Here is a 20,659-nt window from a genome sequence, read left to right as displayed (position 1 = left end):
CCTTACACCCATCCTTACACCCATCCTTACACCCATCCTTACACCCATCCTTACACCCATTCTTACACCCCATCTTCTCACTCCCCCTCACACCCCCTCTTCCTACACTCCCCTCCTTCGTCACTACTTGCCTCCCCCTCTCTTCGTCTCCCCTGACTTCACATAGCCTCAATTAACTATTGACTTCCCCTCCTTCCTATAAACCGAGGTGCGCTTCCACCTCTAACGCGAGCCCAAGATGCGCCTTTTGCCCTACTTGGACGTGGCCTTGGCAAAACCAGTGCCGGCCTTGGGCGGGTAGGCGGGGTCGAACGAGCTGTCCACCGCCTCGCAAGTGCACCAGTCGCTCTTGGGCGTGGAGTCCATGACGCCCGGGATATGGGCGCCACAGCCCGTCCAGGACTTGTGGTTGCAAATTCCACATATGGCTGCTCTGCACATTTTCGAGAGTTGGGTTCTGGGGTCTTGGGATGATTGGCCGCGTTGCAGAGTGTACTGGTTCGGACGTTCTGCTGGCTCTGGAGCCCCGGGGCCTTTGGCGCGCGGGCCCCGCCTTATATACGCCAGGCCGGCCGCGGGTCCCTCGGCCCCCCGCCGCTGGGCCGAGCAATGGGCACCCCGGTCTGGCCTGTGTGCAGGCCCGCCCGCCCGCTCGGCCCCGGCCGTCACGCCTTGTTACCCAGCACTGACCTGGCAAACCGAAAACACCCAGAGCTTCAAAACGGGAGAACAGAGACAGAAGCAAAAACGATACCGAAAGAAAAAACAAAACCGAAGTAAAATCAAAACCGAAGAAAAATCAAAACCGAAGAAAAATCAAAACCGAAGAAAAAACAACACCGAAAGAAAAAACAACACCGAAAGAAAAAACAACACCGAAAGAAAAAACTGAAAAAAAAAACTGAAGGCAGAATACAGAACACAGACCCCAATTTGAAGGTCGGCCGACGCCCGACCGGAGGGCGCGGCCGTCGGCCCTACATCAACGGCCCTACATCAAAACATCACGTTTCGCGCCTCCACGCCTCATACGTCACATGGCCCCATGGCGGATCGCGGCGGCCCTAGCGGAAAAAACCGGGTGCTCGATTCCCGCCCCAGTCCTGCCGGGCCCGAATTCTATTTTTTCTCTTTTTTTTTCTCGCTGCCTGCTTTGGCGCCCAGTGGCGTCTATGCACTGCAGCTTGCAATGGAACGACGCTGCCGGTCTCGGAACTGGTGCGTCACGTGGCAACTGCGCTTGTCGCTTCCTCTTCCAGTGGTGCGAGGGTTAAACCAGACATTACCGGGAAAATGCTTGATGAGGCCAAGTAAGAAAGCAGCGAGCGGCGATTGTATTCAGGTCTACATGCTGTGGGCTCGGTAGGAGGGGTGGCTGAAATAAGCGATCGCTGTGGCTGGAGCGACGTGGATCTGAATACTATCGAAGGCATTTGGCACCAAGCCTGTCCGCGGGCGCGCAGCGGACATATACCTGCCAGAATTTGCAATCCAACACCCGTCCGCCACAGGCTTGGAGATATCATGCGGAGACGGGGCCAGACCTTTTTTTTTTCAAAGAAAGTTCGGTTCATCGAACCCTCGGCTTCTGCTGGGCTGCGTCACGTGAGCGGCGCCTTGGCCCCAGCGAATCGGCTGTGGAATCGGTGCCATGTGCCGGGCCCTCAAACCCGGATCTGCCATCGCCTGGGTCGCGGCCCTGCGCTTCTTGCCTCGCCAGCAGTGGCTCCACCAACAGCAAAGGGCCGTATCTCCGCCCCACCACCAGACCCTTTCTGAACCGGCACCACAGTCTTTTTTTACATTCTTCTCCTCTCCATTTCGTTTTCCTCGTCTCTCTTTTTTGTCTTCGTCTGTCGCCGGCTCTCCCGCCCTCGCCACGTGACTGCAAGCAGCCGGTCCAGGTTTTGCTGGGTTCCTCGCCCGCCGCATAACGTACTTCTCTGCCTGTCCATCTACATCGAAGCATACCGCGCAGTGCACCATCGCCGGGCCAACAGCAAAACACGCACATAATATGACAGGGCCTACACGAGCCTCGGCCCCCGTCCCCCATATCCAAAAGCCCGCCTCCGACAGCAGGCGCTACGTGGCGCCAAACGCACTCTACGGTTCTGCAGGGTCTATTTCGTATATTCGCTTGTCTTACATGCACCCACCAGTCTGCTCCCTGTGGGCCTCGATGACATCGCCATCCTCCAAGTCCATTTCCTGGGGCGTGGCATCCGGGTGGATGCGTGTGCCGTCAACCAAGAACCGGATAGAGTCCAAGGATCTGCCCTGTCTTTTGCAGAAGGCGTCCATCAATCTTTTCATGGGCGTGGTTCTCTTGATTTTGAAAAAGATCTCGCCGGCGCCGTCGCTGACCTTCAAGTTGATGTGGGTGTCCGAGACTTCCTCTTTAGCTTCCTGTGCCATTTTTGGGGTATTGTTTATGGTGTAGCCGTGCGACCTTCGTAGTTTGTTGTTTTTCTGTGCTGTTGCCCGCAACGCGGGAGGCCCGAGCGCACGCCGCGCTGTGTGCAGGCCCGCCGCCGCCGTGGGTGCAAAATATGTTTCTGGGAGACTCCTTTCCGCTGCTTTAGCCTGCCTCAAGTAAAGGGTGTGAATGTTGAAGCCACGGAAGCGAGAAAGCTGGCCTTGGGGATGTACTGGTGGATGCAGCCCTTGCTCGTGGCTCCGGGCTCAAGCTCCTTGTGCTGGTCCTATGCTCATGCAGGCTGACGTATCCAAGACACACCTTGGACAGGGTTCCAGGGCATATTGGTGTCGGAGCCAACAAGCGGCTATAATCTCGGGCACCAAGTTCCCTTTGCCGTGTTTCCAGCTTGCCGCAAAAACTGCACGTCCGTGTTTCAGCCTCCGACGCACATGAAACACCCTGGCTACGGCTGCGCAGGAACGCAGGCCGCAACAGCCTACAACCAGATGTCCCGTTGTCTTTTAAGACAAGTGCACCCCACAACTCGGTCTATTCTTTTTTTTTGAAGCTATTGTTTTAGAAGACTCCTAGAAACGGCCGAATTTTGACTTTTGTCCTTTGAAAACGGTCTTGTCCAGCCACCTCTCCAATATGCGCCACTACTTGAACCTAGCAGAGACCCTTCTGCAAGCATGGCTCGACCAGACATTGATATTCTTGGTCCTCGCAACACTCAAAGTGTACTTTTTCTCGTCTGCGTTGATTTCCATGATCTCGGCGGTCAGTGAGTCCAGTATGCCGCTCTGCCGCCAATTGGAACTCCTTGCCAGCGACTTGGAACAGGCCCCGGCACAAATGTCTCGCATCACATCGCTGGTGCTAGCAACCCTAGCAGCAAATACCCACAATCTAGTTGAAAAGCTGGTGTACTTGCTGGCGGCCATCGCGAAAAGCATAATCTCGCTTCTTCTAGAGTTGTACTTGGGGACGTTGACGTGTCTAATAACGGCGTTGGTCCAGGGCACCTTGGACCTTGTTTCAGACATCTTGGAGGACATCACTCTGTTTGTCCAAAATGCCATCAACACCGTTTTGGATGAGTTTAACTCTGCGCTCTCGGGCTTATCTTCTGTGATCAATACCGTGACCACGGCAGTTAGTGCGGTGGAGTCGCTCTTCTCATCGTCCGATGAGTCGAGCCTCACCAGCGACATCGACACTGTGAACCTCACGGTGTCCTCGTTGTCAAACATCACAATACCCACGAGCTGGATCGGTGATATTGACGACTTGGCCAACGACATTCCCGATTTCGAAGACGTGCTTTCCAACGTCCTGTCGTTGCTTACTTCTCCCATCACCGAGCTCACCCAAAGCTTTGCCAACGCGTCGTTCAATTTCACGCTCAATGACACGTGGCTGTTGCTGAACACAACTGGGCTAGTGGTCGTTCCCAGTATCCCGTCTACAGAAATCAGCGTGAGTCTATTGAGCCAATCGGCAAACGCAACACAGAGTATGTGCGATGAATACGAGTCCGTACTAGACAGTGCAATCTCTGCCACAAGATCCATGGCCGACTACATAGTGTTGGGGCTTTGTATTGGGATTGTTCTATACACAGTGGTGGCGTGGGTCTTTTCATACTTTCGAATGCGAAAGCAGTCGCTGTTATTTGAAGCTCTTTCAAAAATAGACACTCCCGAGGAAGTTGGAAATAGCATCGGGCATTTTGAACACGGCTTTATGGGCATATTCACGAGTCGCTGGAAACCAGAGTTCCAGTGGTTGTATTCATACCTCACCACCTCGAATTTGAGAATGTGCCTCTTGGTTGGCCTCTTGGGTTGGCTCGTTGTACTTCTCCAGTTTGTCACTCTACAGCAAACCACAAAAATCTTGGGGCAGTTGCTGACAGGCGGTACGTTATCATCTCAAACAAAAGGTCAGCTTATTGACGAGTTTTCTCAATACTTGGACGACGCGCAAATATCTTTGGACGACGCGGTGGATGAAGTCAACGAAGCCTTGTTTTCCTCAATCCACAATACCTCCTCGGTCATTCTCGACAAGCTTGACTTTTTCCAAACGTCTGTTAATGACACCATCAATGTTGTCTTTGGCTCATCGTTTCTTGCGTCGCCGCTTCGTACCATCATATATTGCACCATAGGCCGGAAGGTGGACACGATTGAAAAAGGGTTGCAATGGATTGAGAGCAACACGATTTTTGAAGCGCCCTCACTTGAATCTTCATACATGGAAGAAGTCTTTGAGAGCTCGACCCCGGATGTGTCCAACGTGCTGCTGAGCGTTGCGGACAATGTGATTTCCGCAGTTCAAAAAGTCATCCAAGGGCAGAAAAAAGCATTATGGAAAGAGTTTTTCATTTCCACGGCCTTTGTCGGAGTATGGTTTCTATACTTGCTTTTGGGCCTAGCACTTCTCGCCAATCGCAAATTCGTGGCCAGTGACCCTGATCCCAGACTTGACTCTCAAGCCATTAGCTGGCCGACTCAGCTATGCGAGGAGGCTCAGCGCGAGTACTCATACCCATTCAACAATCCTTATGTGGTCTCAAATAACGGGAAGCATATTGACGGAAGAAGCATTGTGAGCGACCTTCCGTCACTGACTGCCGAAATTCGCAACCCTGAGCCACACCGTCATGAGATGATGTAGAATCCTCAAGCCCGCAAAGGGAGGGGTGGCAGAAACTCTTTGAAGAAAAGATACAGTCAGATCCCTTTCATGAACTCGTCATAGGTGCAATCTGCGATATCGTAATCAGCTTCATCCGCTTCAGAAACATGATCCGTGCCATCAAAGTACTCGGGCTGAACTTCCTTGCTCAAGTTTTCATCATAACTGGCCAACCTCTCGACCGGAGAGGACAAAAGCCCCAAACGATCGGATACCTTCTGGAGTTTGGCCAGCTCTTTCCGCCCGACCAACTTCCGCGCCAGCTCTTGACGTCTGGTATCTTTGAACCTCTGATAATCGTTCGCTTCTTCATCCGCCCCTGCGTACTCTTCCGGTCGAACTTCCTCATCCATCGCCGTGCCTAGATGCGTATCATCGACAAAGCATGCATCACGAATTTCGGGAGGGAAGTATTCTTGCTTCACCATGCCGTGTTTGAAGTTTGGGTTATATTTGTACGTGTCGCCATATCCCAAGTCTTTCATTAGCTTGGTGGGCGCATTCCGGAGATGTATGGGAATGGGCAATTTGCAGATTTCGGGGTCGTCACTCAAAAGGCCCTGTGCTTTGCGCAAGGCTCGATATGACTTGGTGGACTTGGGAGCTCGCGCCAATTTGACCGCACAATGCGCTAGAATGATCTCGCCCTCAGGCATGCCAACAAACTGAATAGCCTCCATGGTTGCAATGGCAAAGGGAAGACACGAGGAATCGCGGAGCCCTACGTCTTCGCTGGCGATGACGATCATTCTGCGGGCTATGAATAAGGGGTCCTCGCCGCCCCGAAGCATTTTCACCAAGTAGAATACCGCAGCATCGGCATTGGAGCCCCGCACAGATTTGTGAAACGCGCTGATTGTGTCGTAATGGTTGTCGCCTGTTTTGTCGTACATCTGGTGGAAGTTGCGCGTGCTGAGCAATGGCTTCAACTTGTCAAGCGTGACTTGCACCACGCCGATTTGTGGCAGCAAGTCGAACTTTTCCCGCTCGGGGTCTTTCTCCGGGAATGCTTTGAACTGCAATCCCGACAAGTATGCGTTGACGGATTCGAGAATATTTAGGGCCACGCGGGAGTCGCCTGAGCTCAAGCTCGCGATGTAGTCCACGCTGTCTTTGTTCATGGCAATGAGATGGAGCCCATGGACGATTTTCCTCGTGCGGTTTAGCAACAAAAGCCCCTTGTTGAGAATCTTCACGAGCGCCTCGTGCGGGAGTGGCTCCATGACAAAGGTATGCATTCGGGAGAGCAACGCGTTGTTCAAGGAAAACGAGGGGTTTTCCGTGGTGGCGCCAATCACCGTGACCGTGCCGTTCTCAATGACCGGGAGGAGGAGATCCTGCACGGCCTTGTTGAAGCGGTGGATTTCGTCCAAGAATAGAATTGTTTTCTGCCCGGTCAACAGTTTCTCGTGCTGTGCTGCCGCAAAGGCCTCCTTGAGTTTCTTGGCGTTGCTGTCGGACCCGGAAAGCTCCATGAACTTGTGGTTGCATGTCAGCGAGATGATCCGCGCAAGAGAGGTCTTGCCTACCCCCGGGACCCCCCACAAGATGAACGATGGGATCTGGCTGGCGGCCACGAGATTGCGCAAAATGCCGTTTTCTCCCACGAGCTTCTCCTGGCCATAGAAATCACCGAGGGACTTGGGCCGTAGTCTCTGGGCCAAGGGAAGATCGGCTTCTCGCTTGAGCCGCATGAACTCGTGTTTCCACCGCTGTCTCGCCGAATCGGCCGAGTCAGCCCTGTTTCCCGATGGGCTTGCTGAAACCACTGCGGACGATTCTGCCGGGGGCCCGGGGGTTTGCGATCTTGTCTCGGCAGACTCGGGCTTGGTGCCCGGGTCCAGATCTCGGGCGTGCGGGGACGCCGGGGTGGCGGGGATTTCGGTGACGGTGCTCTTCTGTCCATTGTGCAGACCGCCTCCAGTTTCGGGGCCTGTCTGGGCGGCGTGCCTCTTGCGGACGCGCTCCTCAAGGTCCTCCTGCCGCCGCTTCAACCGTTTCTCCGCTAGAAGAATGCTGGTCAAAGTGGCGCTTCCCTTTTTCGCCTTGTCGGCCGCCGGCCTGCGCGAGTCGGCCTTGAGGCCAAGCGCCGCAAACACGTCTTGGGATTTCTGCTCGCCATTCTGCGTGGCGGTGGGGCTCGAAGGCTGGATCTCCTGCTCCGAGGTATCGACCTCGAGCGTGTCGAGACACGAGTTCACATGCCGCTCGAGGAACTTCACCGGGAAGCTCCGCGAACAGATCGGACACGCCTCTTCCATGTGCAAAAGGAAGCTAGGTCACCAGAAACCGGGACGAAAAAGCGGGGGGTTCGAAATATGGCTTCTTCCGATGAGCCCGGGGTCGCGGTTTGGGTTCGGGCCTGGGTTCGCGGTTCGGACTCAGGCCCGAAACGCGTATAGTGCGCGCAGCGCCGGCACGGTGCACGCCCATTACACTGCCGCATTCGGCAAAGCCCCGAGAGAGAGCCATCGCTTCAGACAGCCCATCTGCATTTGCACCCCCCCTGCCCCAGGCCCCTTTTCCTCGTGCTGCTCCCGCCAGCCTCAAAAGAAAAACCCTCAAATTGCCCCCCACCATGCCTGCAGACGTGCTCTGGAAATCCATGCCCCTTTCGCCCAAAGAGCTTTCGCTTGCACGCGTCCTCCGATGCGGCCAGGCCTTCCGGTGGAAAAACGTAAACAACGTGTGGAGCGTGTCCACGCAAGACCAGATCGTGCTTCTCCGGCAGGACGACGCGGCGCTCCACTACGCGGCCATCGGGCCCGAAACCGCCGGCGCCGGGCCTCCTCCACACGCGGCCTCGCACTTTGTCAGAGACTACTTCAACTTGCACGTCCAGCTCGAGGCGCTCTATCGGGCGTGGGCCGAGGTCGAGGCGCGGTTCTCAAACGGCCTGAAGCGCGCGGCCTTCGGCCTGTTCCCTGGCATCCGCATGCTCCGGCAGGAGCCGTGGGAGACCGTGGTGCTGTTCATCTGCTCCAGCAACAACAACGTCAAGCGCATCTCGAAGATGTGCGACGCCGTGTGCGCGGAATACGGCACGTACATCAACGAGCACGGCGGCGTGCGCTACTACTCGTTCCCGGGCCCGGACGCGCTAGCTGCGGCCGGGGTGGAGGGCCGCTTGCGCGAGCTTGGCTTCGGCTACCGGGCACGGTACATCCACCAGACGGCCCAGATGTTCGTGGACGCGGCCAGGCCGGAGATCTCGGTGGCCGCGCTCTACGAGCTCCGCAACCGGCTGTACGAAGAGGCACACGGCTTCTTGCTCCGGCTCACGGGCGTGGGCCCCAAAGTGGCCGACTGCATCTGCCTCATGGCCCTCGACAAGCACGACGTGGTGCCCGTGGACACGCACGTGATGCAGATTGCCGTGCGAGACTACAAGTTCCGGGGCCCGAGGGCCATGACGCAGAAGGCGTACCACCAAGTGCGCGGCCATCTCCGCTCGTTGTTTGGCGACTACGCCGGGTGGGCGCAGCTGGTGATGTTTGCCGCGGATCTCTCGGACTTGAACAACGGCATTAACCAGCTCGATGGCGCGCCGGTCAGGCACGAGGTCAAGGGCGAGGCGTCCGTGAGGACTGGGGTCGAGGCGTCCGTGGAGACAGAATCCGAGGCGCCCGTGAAGACAGAAATCGAGACGTTTGTGAAGACAGAAGTCGAGACGTCCGTCAAAGCAGAGCCCGAGGCGTCCGTCAAAGCAGAGTCCGAGGCGTCCGTCAAAACAGAGCCCGAGGCAACAACTGCTTCCGGGCTCCGCCTGCTCGTCAAAAGAGAGGCGGCCGTCGACACCGTGTCCCCACGCAGAGCCAAGCGGGCGCGTGCCGGCGGCCAGCCGGCCAAACGCGTCAAAAGCGCGGCATGAACCATGTATTTCCATTATATACCACGCGCCGTGCGCACGGCCACCTACTTCTTGATGGGCGCCGGCTTCTTCCAGTAGTACTGCTTGTGGGTCTTGCGGCACGCGCGCAAGCCGCCGTGGCCCCGCACAGAAGACACCAACTTGTTCCGCTCCGGGTCGCGGTCCTTCTCCGGGATGTAGTAGTATTCCTCCTCGAGCGGCTTCCCTGCGGCGTCCTTGCCCAGGCGGTAAATGACGCCGATGCAGTCGACCTGGTGGAGCACCACGCGGAGCTGCTGGAGCGTGAGCTTCGACACCACCGCCAGGATCGTGTTCAAGAACGACGCGGGCGTGGACGAGAGCCGCGAGAACGCCAAGTGGTTGATGATGATGTTCTCGATCTCGCCCACGTTGCCCACGCCCGCAAGGCACTGCTCGTCGATGATGAGCTTGCCGTTCGCGTCGTGCTCCTGCGCCCGCTTGGCCTTCTTGGCCGGGCCCTGCGGCTCCTCGCTGTGCGCCCGTCTCTTCGCCGGGACGGCGCTGCACACGTTGGGCGATCGGCTCGAGAGAGGCGGCGTCAGGACCTGGCTGGACGAGTCCGACCGCACAAAGAGATTCTCCTGCTCGGCCAAACACTTGCGGGGCCTGGACGGCGTGGGCTCCTCGGCCGTGATGCTATGCTGCGCGGGTTTCCGCGGGGTGTGGGGGTTGCTGACCGGGGCCACCGCCGGCGTGAGGGCGGACTTCAAGAGACCGCCGGCGTGGGCCGCCGCATGCGTGGCGCCGGTCTTCAAAGGCGTGGCGGCTTTCCGGACCGGCGACCCGGTCTTTTGCAAAGCCGCAGCACCGCTCTTGGGCCGGGCAGGCTCCAGCTCCATGGGCTCGTCGTCCGTGACGTCCTCGTCACAGTCGTCGGGGTTCACCAACAACACGTGGCTGCCGACCTGCAAGAGCACGTTGGCAAACCGAGGCATGTGCACGGACTCCCCGCGCGCCACGTGGAATTCAGTGTGCTGGTGGTCCAAATGGATGGATTTCCAGACGCCGTCGGCGCGGAGCGGCGTGTCCGTCTCCACGAGCTGGAACGTCTTTTCGCCGAGCTGCTTGACGAGGCACACGCGCGGCACTATGATGCCAAAGCCGTTGAAGCCCGTGCACGTGAGCACCATGTGCTTGCCGGGATACTCGATGGTCACGTGGCAGCGGCTGATGCGTTTGTCCGTGGCCTTGCCCGAGCCCTTGAAATGGAAGTCGCAGCTCTTGGAGCTGCGGCCTATGGAGATCCGGCTGCGGTCGGAGAGAAGCGGCACGCGCAACACCCGGGCGTGCGGAGCGACGACATCGAAGTCCCGGGCGTGTGGAGCGACGACATCGAAGTCCCTGTTGATCGACACCGTGGCGGGTCTTTCGAGCCCGCGCACCGGCGAGCTGGCCACGGCCTGGAACGCAGGGTTCGGCGCGGCGGAGGGCCCCATGAACTGCACCCTTTTAGTGGGCAGGCCCGCCATTTCTTTTGTGTGCAAACAGCCGCTGTGTTGCGGGCCAACTGTGGACTCCGCAGGGTCGGCGTATTTTTCTTGTCTGGCCGGCGACGACAGGCGGCCCACGGTCGACGAGGGGTTGGGCGTGGGATACTCAAACCGGCCCCTTGGCGGCTCCCTGCCTTTGAAGGGATTGCCGGAAAGCTCCGGCCCATCTAGCACAGGCGAGGACGGAGGAAACTGAAGACTGGACATTGAGACAGATGTAGGTGTTATGTAAATGTTCTCAGAGTGTAGAGGAGGGGAGTGTTGAAAATGCAAGCTTGCGGAAAGAACGCACAAGAAAAGGTGGCAGGAAGAGGAGGTGGCAGAAAGAAGAGGAGGCAGGAAGAAGAGGTGGAGTAGAAGGCGTCTGGTTTTGCGTGGTCTCGTGACACGGTGCCTCGGAGCGCGAGTCTTTTTTTCTTGTAAACAAACAACGCGTATGCCGCCGCATGGCGTGTCGCGGTGCCGCCCGACGCGAAAAGACGGGAACGCTGGTCACGTGACTTGCCCGGGGCTCTCGGCGGAGGGGCCCGGTCGTGTTCCTGGTGTCTCAAGTACCACACAGATGTGCCTGGTTCGTGGGGCAGATTTCCCTGAGTGCGGCAGGCTTCTTTTTAGGTGGCCTTGGACAGACTGTGTTGAGATGAACAGGACTTCTGAAGACCGGGCATTCTCATTTGCGCACGTGACCAAGCCACCGGCACGCGTTTTGATCACCACGGCCGCCTAGTTAGGGCACGCCCAATAGGCTCTCCTTTTCCACCAATTCTGAATGCTGTAATGGTGGCCGGAAAATAATTCTAGTGACTCTTCAGCCTACTTGTGCATATCTGGCAACTATGTGTTTATTGTTTTGCTCCAACTCACTTGCACGCGCCAGGCTTTCGTTTCACCATCTCTCTGCGGAAATGATTGCAATATATCCATTCACAGGCATTATCTTTTGCACTAATATTTGAACCTATTTGCACGTTTTACGGACATTTCCACGACTAGTCTTGGCCCAATCAATGTTATTTCAATTCTTCGCTTTCAACTCTTGTTCCCCACTGATGTTTGCATTGTATTGCATGCACGTGCTTTTCCTGTAAAATCACCATGATTGTCATGGGCTGTTTTTTGATTTCGAGCTGCATATTGCACAACAAATCCTAAGCTGCTTCTTGCACGAGACATGTAATGCTTTCTCTCATTTATACATGCTTTGTGGAAAAATAATGCGTTCCCCACTTTCCATGTCCATACTAACCGGGGAATACATATACTAGATTGTAACGGCACGCCGAAAAGTCCAGTCTTCTGCTTGAGCCTCACTTCTTTAATACTTACATGTCCAATGAATCAGCCGCTTCACAATTTCTTCTATTGTGTTTCGACAAGAACATGAACACAGTGAGAAACATGTAAATTGGATCGATTTCAAGCGGTTCAATTCATCTTCGACCAAATCCACTGGGCGTTTTCAAAGTGAAGTGACCCAAGTCAAAGAGCAGCGACTGGAAAAAAATGTTTCCCAAAAAATCAAATTAAGTCATACTACTCTTCGTGAGTGTTTGCAGACTGACCTATTTTGGTATTTTTCTTTGAAGCTGGATCACTCTCAAGCATGTATCCATTTTTGATGACACAAGAAAGCACGTAGTGCAAATTTTCGGGCCTTTGAGACTTTGTGCCATGATAAATATTTAATCGAGAAGGGTTTCTGTCTGCTAGTAGTTCTTGAACACACTCGTGGTTGCCATAACACTCACGTCATGCACTCTAAAGATCAATCTGTCGTAAATAATTTTACTTCACTTGAAAGTATGGAGGCTAGTCACATTGTCTTCATGTACAATGATCAGAAATGGGAGTGTGGTAAATGGCTTGGCTGCTGTGGTTGTGGAGAATTTCCTCTCGTTTTTTCTTCCAAAATTATTATACCAAAATTAATCCCAGTTAACTTCTATTGACTATTAGAGTACATGAAAGCTAAAACGATATCGGAGAAACCCCTAAACAATAATCTGTGCATCAACCTTTGGTAGGATAACTATCTCGAGGATTTGTTCGGCACGAACACCAAAAGCAAAAGTTCCATTTGTTCTTCAATTGTTGTTATTGCTTTGGATAAACGTCAACCATATCTTCGCCATTAATCTCCGACTTGCTGTTTTTCCTAGGATAGACTTAGGATGGAAGTCTCAGGCATCACATACATGTGTATGCAGATTTTAAAACTTTATAATTGCTTGAACTACTTTCACATATTTTTGGAAGTCTCCGATTAATCCAACCAAATCAGGTCTTTCTAATTCCTTGTCAATCTTCGAGAAAGAATAAAATTTGCCGGAAACAGACATATCTTTTCTCTGGGATTAACTCCACAATACGTGCTTTGAAGTACGCATCGAACACCAATAAAAATTTGAAAACCTGTATGATCAAGTACTCTAATTGAGAGATACATATGGTATCTGAAAATTCTGGTTGAAACACCTTGCATGTCTGCTTTTTTGAAACAATACATATGTTGTTAAAGAAGTCATATCGAAGAGCAACATTATTTTTTTACTGCTGGACTTCTTGCAAGCTTCTAGTCGTGAATTGGGAATATTTGAATCATACCAACTGAATTTCACTCACACTCTTTGAATTTGCTTCGCTCAATTTTCAGTGCACATTTCCCTCTAGTCTGGTGGCCAGCAACTCCTTTTAAGGCCCTTGAGTTTTGTAACTTTCCCCTATCTAATTACGGAAAGATTTGTCTCAGCTATTGAACTCTTTTTGAAAACAACTATATTTATGTTTGAAAAGAAATCTCTGGAATCAATTCGTTTTTTTTTTTTCATTCTTATGAATGCAATCCTCTCTGAGAGACATGGATATTCTCGATCATTCATGATCAAATTCTAAACACAAAGAATATCAGTTAAATAGTAAATTTTCGCATTAAAATCAATCTTAACTAAGGTCTTCGGGCTATACAGGTCCTTGTCTTGCACATCCAGTGAGTGAACATTTTACTCCCAGCTAAGGGTTGACTTGGGCTGTCTTTCCGCGAGCAGCATTGCTCTAAACAATTTCTTGAGAAATCCTCCCGAATTCTCTTCTTTCAGATTCAAAGAATCTGTTTCAACGTGATACATAGGCGAGAACAATTGATCTATCGGATTGTTGGCTTGCCTTCCTCTCCACTCGAGATTCGAAGAAGCGGACAGCGGAATATCAGATACCGAGATGGGCGAATAGCTAGACTCGTATAGGTCATGCGCTTTGAAATTGGCTAACAAATCGTCTTCAAAACATTCATTTGTTTCTTGTACGTTCCCAGAACAGATGTATTCTGGTGTTGCATGAGTGTAGAGACTCTGATAGTCTTCAACATCATAGCCAAGCGTAGCGCCCATGTTCTCGAAAGAATCTTGGAAGTGTTCTTCAAATGGTTGTTCAAAATCCAATACGGAAAGCGCACTGGGAATATCAGGGAGAGGAAGGTAAAGCGATGGGATGTCCTCTGATTCCAGAATTGGACCAGTTTGTGATGAAGTTCCATTAGCTGCAGCCAATGCTGCTTCTTCTGCGTCCATCCTATCCAAAGCCTCCAACAATAGAGTCAAATTGTCAACCCTAGTGTTTCTTTTGATTGAATTGTCACAATGGTATGTAGGATAAGTCTTCACACCTTCGTCCATTGTCCACCATTTTGCAAATCTTTTGATGAGCTCCAACAAAGGGGGAATTCTTATATTCAGGAGATTCAATCTGAAGACTGAGTCTTCCCCAAAAATTTTCCCAAAGTAAGCTCTCTTTTCAATCAAGTTTCTGATCGTTTCGACAAAATTGACAAAAAAGCCCTTTAAGCTTAAAGTGCCAAATTTGACAGAAGCGTGGCTTGAAACAGTCGTTCTTTCACCCGTGAAATCTACCCACTCGCCATCCCATATGCGTGTTTCAGTTGTGTCCGATCCTGGAGTGATAACTGAATATGTGAGGATCAATTCCTTCCGGCCATTGATCATCCGATCGATAAGCTTGCGACACTTTTTCCAGACCTTAGTATGGCTTTCTTTGTTCTTAAAAGCATTGGAGTGTGTGTGTGAAAACTTTTCGATTTTCTTGTTTGTCTTCGAAATAAGTTTTTCCAAATTATACTTCAACGCAGTAGTAACTGCAATATTCACTTTTTCCTCAGAAGCGATATCATTTTGGGAGGATAGAGAATACCTGTTCCCATCAGACCACTGTCCCCCTCGATGCGCGCCCATTAAAAGACTCGAACCCGCCGAAGGCAAAACCGGAGATTCAAGAAAGGGAAAGATTCGCTTTCTGGTCAAGTTAAACAACCCATGGCTCGTTCTTCCAGGCCTGTACTTTCGCACCAGCGGAAACGCGGTGACTTTGATGTCGTCTGTTGAAATTGAGTTGATAGTCAATGGCATACTCAATTTGATTATCTCCTTGAGTTCGGCAAGAAGAAAAATGTTTAGACTAAAGACCCTAAGGATTTTTGAGATGGTCTGGGAAGAAAAACAAAACGATGACAGCTTGGGATTATCACCTCTTTATATATTGCTCCAGACTCTTGGGATTCAAGCCAGAACAAAGTAGAAATTGTAATCAGGGACAAAAAAGTAGGCAGCATTTTGAAATAGTTGCATGAAATTCAAGAATCTTTTCGCATATATGAAAAATCTCACCAAATCCGGAATATGAACAAACATATTTAGAACAAATCGCCTATATCTTATTTTGCAGTCACAATTTTTTGATCGGTGTTTTCCTGTATTGCAGTAGGTTGGGCACTAATCAAGCTCGAGTATGTGAAAACCTGTGGACAAAAGACATACTCACGTCAGGATAATGTGTTTTTTAAGTATGTTTTTTTAAGTATGGGTATGGTTTTGCAATCGCGGAATCAATGGAACTGCATATTATTCGGGCATGAGATTTCAAATCTTTTATGATCTGTGAAGAAAAAAATATTCTGATGGTCCTTACTGTTTTAGGCGGCTAATAATCTTAGTAAGATGGAATGTTGTGATATCATGTCACAAAACTAGCCGACCAAATATTAAATCATTATGCCCTTTTATAAACTTGACACAATTTAGTTTCGAGCATACACCATTTTTATAATTTATATTATTAATTGCCAATCAGTGTTTTAGTATACAATGTCGTAACGAAAAAAACACGGGGCTGTTTTTAATCTTAATCAGACCCCCCTTAAAGTTCTGAGACTTCTGGTACACGCGAACTGGGCAATCCATATGAAAAGACAATGCGGAAATCGTCACATTACGGTTAAAGCACTAGTAAGAAGAATAAGGTATTCTCGAAGTATGTTTTTTTCTCAAGTCATAAGTTTGTTTCTGCAAATGCAGAAAGTGTATGTTGTTCTCGATAGGGTATGCGATTTCATGTCTCTTTTCGATCAGTCCTATTTTTAGAAGCTCTATTGCGCAATGTATTTTAGTCGGGTAATAATACCAGTATGTTGGCATGTTGTTGCAGCATCTCAAAAAATTTACCTAGCAAAAGAACATAGAAAGCATGACAATCAAGAAAACGAATGAAGCAGAACCTGAAACTCAAGTAGACGGCTGAGGTAGAGATCCAGTAACTCCATCTACCCAATCCTACCGCCCACTGTACTTCGTGAGCCAACAAATCAAAGTGGACAATTTGTGGCGTCAACGGTGAATTATTCCCAAACCTTATGACTTCCTTTTTTTAATGAATTTTATTCTCTTCAGAAGTGTTTCTTTATTAATCCGGAATTTCTAACATGTCGTTTTCTCCTAATCTAAAGTTGTTGAGAAGCCTTACAAGACAATACCCTTTAATTACAGGTACACTCTACTAAAAGACGAGGTGAAGTTCAGCTTGATAACTTCAATAGAATATTCCAAGTTTTTTATTTTTGTCAACAGACAATTGAAAATAGAAAATGAGGGCGATATAAGGGGATGTAATGCAAAGATATGGTAAGTATGGTGAAATTAGACTATATTAAGCTCAATATACAAAGGGAAGAATATTAATGAATAAGTTAGGGGAAGAACATACAATTATAATGATTTTAACAGCCATAAATGCAACTTTCAGTCTCTATCATCCAAGAAATATTCTTTATACGAATTTAATGAACTAGAATCAAGCATAAATAGAAGTAGTATATGTTAGTCCTAACTCACGTTAAAAACAGAGATAAATGAGCTTTAAAATATCTTCCCCTCTTTAGTCACTTTTCAAAATTGTGTCAGCTATGAGAAATTTGCAACAATTCGAGACGACGAGCCGTGAGTATTTCGACAACCTACTGCGACATAGCTGTCTCTCCTCATCATTGAAACATTCTTGATCAACTGATTTGAATCAATTTATTTTTCTTGTTTGGGTCAATGTTTAAAATTCAATTTCTTCTAGACATGTCTCTATTGAACTCACCAGCCACTCCCGGTAAGAATTGTACTGTGGGTGTGCAATGCTTCATACCATATCTCTTGTTTTAAAAGCAAAAAAAGTTACACAATGAACAATCAGGGAACAATAATATTTGAATTAGATCAAATTAGATGAATCAATTGCTGTTTTTGTTTCATACACGACCTTGTCTTCAAATTAGAGATATCCAGTGGTATGTTGATTGATCCAGCGCAAATGCCGAATTCGATTTGAAGAGCACAAAGCCCCGTAGAAACCATTGGTCAGTTTTCAGTTTCTCTGCTTTCATTACAATTTTGTGTTTTGTATGAACTTGTTTTGACTCCTCTTTGCGTTGTCTTTGTTCTAAATGTCTTGTGAATGCACACACATCTTTCGCATGTTCTTCCTATGAGAGGGTACCTTGCAACCACTGAGAATCACAAATCAGATCTTCTAAGCCTTTATGCCGGAAAGGTACGTCAAAAATTTTGTCAAAACTAGCACGACTCAGGTTTTCTCTCAAAGCTGGACTGTGTGGTCCTTCTTGTCTTTCAGAGCTCATTATATGGTACAATGTTTATATTATTCTCAAATGTTTATTGCTTTGCCAAAGCGCCTCACAAACTTGTAGCCCTAAGCAAGAATCAATTTTTTTGATCAGTTTCTGATACGTTAAGCTGAAGGCACAGATTTCCTAATCTAACATAGCTTAGAAATCTTACCTTCCACAATAACTTAGGTATAATCATAGGTGAAGCTCTTTTTGGCCCCAAATCACGTCTGGAGTGTAACAATTTCAGTGCTCGAGAGTTAGATCCAGATAAGAAGTCGGGATATATCTCACTCACAGGACGCCTACTTGTTTTGGATTTGTCTACAAAGAATTCTCGCAAAACTGTAGGTTCTTTTTTTTCACAATCCTTTATCTGGATATACCCTGAAGCCTGGCTTCGTCTGGACCTTTGAAGATACCTCAGACACAGACTGCCTTTAAAACCCCGGATATCCTCAGATCCCAAACAATCCTATATAACCAGGCTATCTAAAAGCCCGGAATAAACATATATTTGAAGCCTTCTTGAACACTCCTGATAATATCAATACTTTTGTGCCTATTTATCCAACGAGCAAACTCTATTCTTATAATTTATATTACCAAAATTCAAAGACTTCAAATTTGCGAATAATTACAATCTAATTAGCTTCACATCCCTCTGGTTCGAAATATTTATACAAATGGCTCAAAATCACAAGACTCAAAACATTATTCATTGAAGTAGCTTGTAAATTCGTGTCTAAAAATCAGCTGAAGTCTCATTAAATTTGTTTCAAATATTTCATATTGATTTAAGTTTCATTCTCTTTTTCTAGCAGAAGTGCTCTGAACATGTTACGAAGACATCTATCTGAAGGTTCTTCCAACAGGGCAGAGTATTCTGAACCCAATCGAATGGTCAGGGACGGTAATCCGCTATTGAAAGAGCTTCTTCCACTTGATCTCCAGTCAATTACAGAGGAAGCAAGCAGTGAGATTTCGGCCAAAGAAAGGGGCTTGAAACTAGATGCATATGGCTCAGGCTTCTTCCAGTCATGATAGGAGCTATCATCATTGCTACTCATGTAGTAAAGGTCACACGAATCTTCTGCTGACGAGTTTTTTCTATACTCGGAACCGGTTGATGAGTGTGAGTGTGTACTTTGAATTCCTTCGAGAGGTTCAATGGGAGAATCTCCCCACATATACCGCCTTTTGTGATTTGCGGGCTCAGTTGCCATATTTGACGAGCTTCGAAAGCCTGCCTTGAAAGGAGAGTCCGTAACAAAATTATCCAGATCATGAGAGAGTATCGTCACAAAAGTTTCTGAAATCTCTCTTTTCGCAGAATTTGTAGATCTTTCTGGTCTGATTATGCTTACGCATGATGGACCTACATTGCCATCAGCTCGGTCCAAAGCTTCCATAAGCAAAGTCACATTATCAACTATTGGAGTGTTTTGAAATTCTTCAGCGCTCATATTCGCCTTTCCTTTTACTCTCCGCCATGCAAGGCATTTTTTGAGTATGTTAAACAACCTGGGGATTCTAGAGTAGATGATGTTTGGTGTGAGAACTGCATTCTGTTCAATGAACTTTCCATTGTATCCTTTCACTTGGCTGACATTTTTAAGTTTTTTGATCATATTGATGAAGAGCTTGCCGAGACTTGGGGCGCCAGATTGAACCGAACTTCTGTACAAGACAGACAAGTTTTTACCACTAATGTCAATCCACTCTCCTTTCCAGAGGCGATGTTTATACTTGTCTGTCCCAGGAAGAATAATTGAGTATGACAATATCAATTGGTTCGGACCATAGCGAATTCGATAAATAAGCTCACGCCAATTTTTCCGAAAGTTTCCATCGTTGTACTTGAAGTGCGCTATGAAATAATTGTTGATTTTCTGATCTGTTTTGATGAAAACTTTCTTCAAGTGTTGCCTGAACGCAGTGGTTATCGAGATGTTAGTTAGGTGTCCAAGAGTGCCACATCGCTCACTATTGGAAGAAACTGATTTCGCTGATTTCCTTCTTCTCCTGCTGAGCAAACTCCCACTATTGGCCAGCCGTGTAGATCGGAATCCTGAACGTACAGCAAATTGAGAGGATTGCTTTCTAGGACTTCGTGCAGTATGGCTTTTCTTTGAAACTTTGCGGGTCAAAGTCTCGGCGTCTTTGCTTTGAACCGTGGGCAGTAAACTGATTTTGATTTCTCCAAGTGAGTACAACGGCAGGGTGATGATTCCATTATCTTCACTTGAATCCAAAGTCAGAGCAAGATCTATGTCTTCATTCGAATCTAATGGCAGTAAAATTTCTATGTCCTCTCTTGAATCCAAAGGCAGGGTAATTTCCATGTCTTCACCTGGTGAAAGCGGTGAAGCGAATTCAATTTCTGCACTTGCACTTAAAGGCAGTGTAATTAATTCAATGTCCTCATTTGGAACTGTTGGCAGCACAATAGAATCAATGTCTTTGTTCTCCAACGAGGTAATTGCAAAAGCCATTCTGGTGATCTAAATTAGTCTTCCTAACAATATTTCAAAACGACCCTCAAAGTTTCGATATTAGAATTCTAATGGTGAGTTAAGCAACTTGGGTGGAAAAAACAATACTCAGAAATTGTTCCACATTTTGTATCATTCGTATTTTTTTGTTACCAAGACAGGGCAGAAAAGACACAAAAGTGACCGGCCATTCACAAAACTTTCAAGCATCGAATGCATTGTTGTGCATACCAAAAATATACATACTCTTGTAATTCGCTGTTTTATCTTAGGGATTCGCTGTCATCAGCGACGTTCATAGCAAGCCATATGCAACTCGACAGCTCTTAATTATACGTCAAGAAAAACTTTTTCAGGTATCTGGAAACCACTACAATTTAGACAGAGGCCACATTTTCGCGCAAATCGCAGGAGATAAAGCTGTGGAACTTTCGCAATCGCAGCATGTATCAAAGCTGCATATCGGACTTCGAAGTATTTCTGATGACTTACTACATCATTTCATGGCTTTTTGCATCACAAAAAAATACTTCGTTCAGCAAGCTTCTTTCCTTAAAAGTTAAAATTTTTGTCTGCTCGTCTGAGCAGACTTTCCATGCAACCTTCTGGGGGCCTCTCGAGCTGATAAAATATGGGACGATTTTTATTACTCCAGGACTTAGACAGCTACCTTATCACTATATGTGCAATTAGGTAAAA

The 20,659-nt window shown here is 48.7% G+C and overlaps 9 protein-coding genes across 9 annotated transcripts in view; 2 read left to right on the top strand and 7 right to left on the bottom strand.

The window, feature by feature from the left end:
• Positions 1 to 95, bottom strand: part of METBIDRAFT_95547 (uncharacterized protein) — a 1,848-nt gene extending 1,753 nt beyond the window's left edge. Inside the window, exon 1 of the mRNA XM_018859408.1 lies at positions 57 to 95. The gene's annotated coding sequence lies outside the window, so the exon portion shown is untranslated. The remainder of the gene's footprint in view (positions 1 to 56) is intronic.
• Positions 96 to 252: 157 nt separating this feature from the next.
• Positions 253 to 441, bottom strand: METBIDRAFT_34583 (uncharacterized protein; the record flags this gene model as incomplete). The annotated part of the gene is made up of 1 exon (XM_018856491.1): positions 253 to 441. The coding sequence occupies one exon, from the start codon at positions 439 to 441 to the stop codon at positions 253 to 255; it is 189 nt and encodes a 62-aa protein (XP_018713444.1).
• Positions 442 to 2,145: 1,704 nt separating this feature from the next.
• On the bottom strand, positions 2,146 to 2,418 carry SMT3 (SUMO family protein; the record flags this gene model as incomplete). Its single annotated transcript, XM_018856622.1, has 1 exon — positions 2,146 to 2,418. One exon carries the CDS (start codon positions 2,416 to 2,418, stop codon positions 2,146 to 2,148), a length of 273 nt encoding a protein of 90 aa, XP_018713443.1.
• Positions 2,419 to 3,073: 655 nt separating this feature from the next.
• PRM1 (pheromone-regulated protein) lies at positions 3,074 to 5,104 on the top strand (the record flags this gene model as incomplete). Its single annotated transcript, XM_018856480.1, has 2 exons — positions 3,074 to 3,837; positions 3,907 to 5,104. The coding sequence occupies 2 exons, from the start codon at positions 3,074 to 3,076 to the stop codon at positions 5,102 to 5,104; spliced, it is 1,962 nt and encodes a 653-aa protein (XP_018713442.1).
• Positions 5,105 to 5,160: 56 nt separating this feature from the next.
• On the bottom strand, positions 5,161 to 7,386 carry METBIDRAFT_37124 (ssDNA-dependent ATPase; the record flags this gene model as incomplete). Its single annotated transcript, XM_018856822.1, has 2 exons — positions 5,161 to 6,841; positions 6,947 to 7,386. The coding sequence occupies 2 exons, from the start codon at positions 7,384 to 7,386 to the stop codon at positions 5,161 to 5,163; spliced, it is 2,121 nt and encodes a 706-aa protein (XP_018713441.1).
• Positions 7,387 to 7,703: 317 nt separating this feature from the next.
• OGG1 (8-oxoguanine glycosylase) lies at positions 7,704 to 8,996 on the top strand (the record flags this gene model as incomplete). Its single annotated transcript, XM_018858477.1, has 3 exons — positions 7,704 to 8,717; positions 8,784 to 8,807; positions 8,967 to 8,996. The coding sequence occupies 3 exons, from the start codon at positions 7,704 to 7,706 to the stop codon at positions 8,994 to 8,996; spliced, it is 1,068 nt and encodes a 355-aa protein (XP_018713440.1).
• Positions 8,997 to 9,040: 44 nt separating this feature from the next.
• Positions 9,041 to 10,714, bottom strand: TOS4 (Tos4p; the record flags this gene model as incomplete). The annotated part of the gene is made up of 3 exons (XM_018856493.1): positions 9,041 to 9,689; positions 9,801 to 10,382; positions 10,533 to 10,714. 3 exons carry the CDS (start codon positions 10,712 to 10,714, stop codon positions 9,041 to 9,043), a joined length of 1,413 nt encoding a protein of 470 aa, XP_018713439.1.
• A 2,717-nt stretch (positions 10,715 to 13,431) lies between these two features.
• Positions 13,432 to 15,179, bottom strand: METBIDRAFT_29514 (uncharacterized protein). The gene has a single exon (XM_018855423.1). The coding sequence runs from the start codon at positions 14,923 to 14,925 to the stop codon at positions 13,507 to 13,509; it is 1,419 nt and encodes a 472-aa protein (XP_018713438.1). The 5' UTR covers positions 14,926 to 15,179; the 3' UTR covers positions 13,432 to 13,506.
• A 3,083-nt stretch (positions 15,180 to 18,262) lies between these two features.
• On the bottom strand, positions 18,263 to 19,960 carry METBIDRAFT_9296 (uncharacterized protein; the record flags this gene model as incomplete). The annotated part of the gene is made up of 1 exon (XM_018859354.1): positions 18,263 to 19,960. One exon carries the CDS (start codon positions 19,958 to 19,960, stop codon positions 18,263 to 18,265), a length of 1,698 nt encoding a protein of 565 aa, XP_018713437.1.
• Between the last annotated feature and the right edge of the window lie 699 nt (positions 19,961 to 20,659).

This window comes from Metschnikowia bicuspidata (genome assembly GCF_001664035.1).
Source record: "Metschnikowia bicuspidata var. bicuspidata NRRL YB-4993 chromosome Unknown METBIscaffold_1, whole genome shotgun sequence".
Taxonomy (NCBI): Eukaryota; Fungi; Ascomycota; class Pichiomycetes; order Serinales; family Metschnikowiaceae; genus Metschnikowia; species Metschnikowia bicuspidata.
This window is presented reverse-complemented; position numbering and strand designations above follow the sequence as displayed.

What these genes read in the sequence shown, in the direction of transcription:
- METBIDRAFT_29514 (XM_018855423.1), bottom strand. Translation starts at nt 14,925, where the DNA reads ATGCCATTGACTATCAACTCAATTTCAACAGACGACATCAAAGTCACC.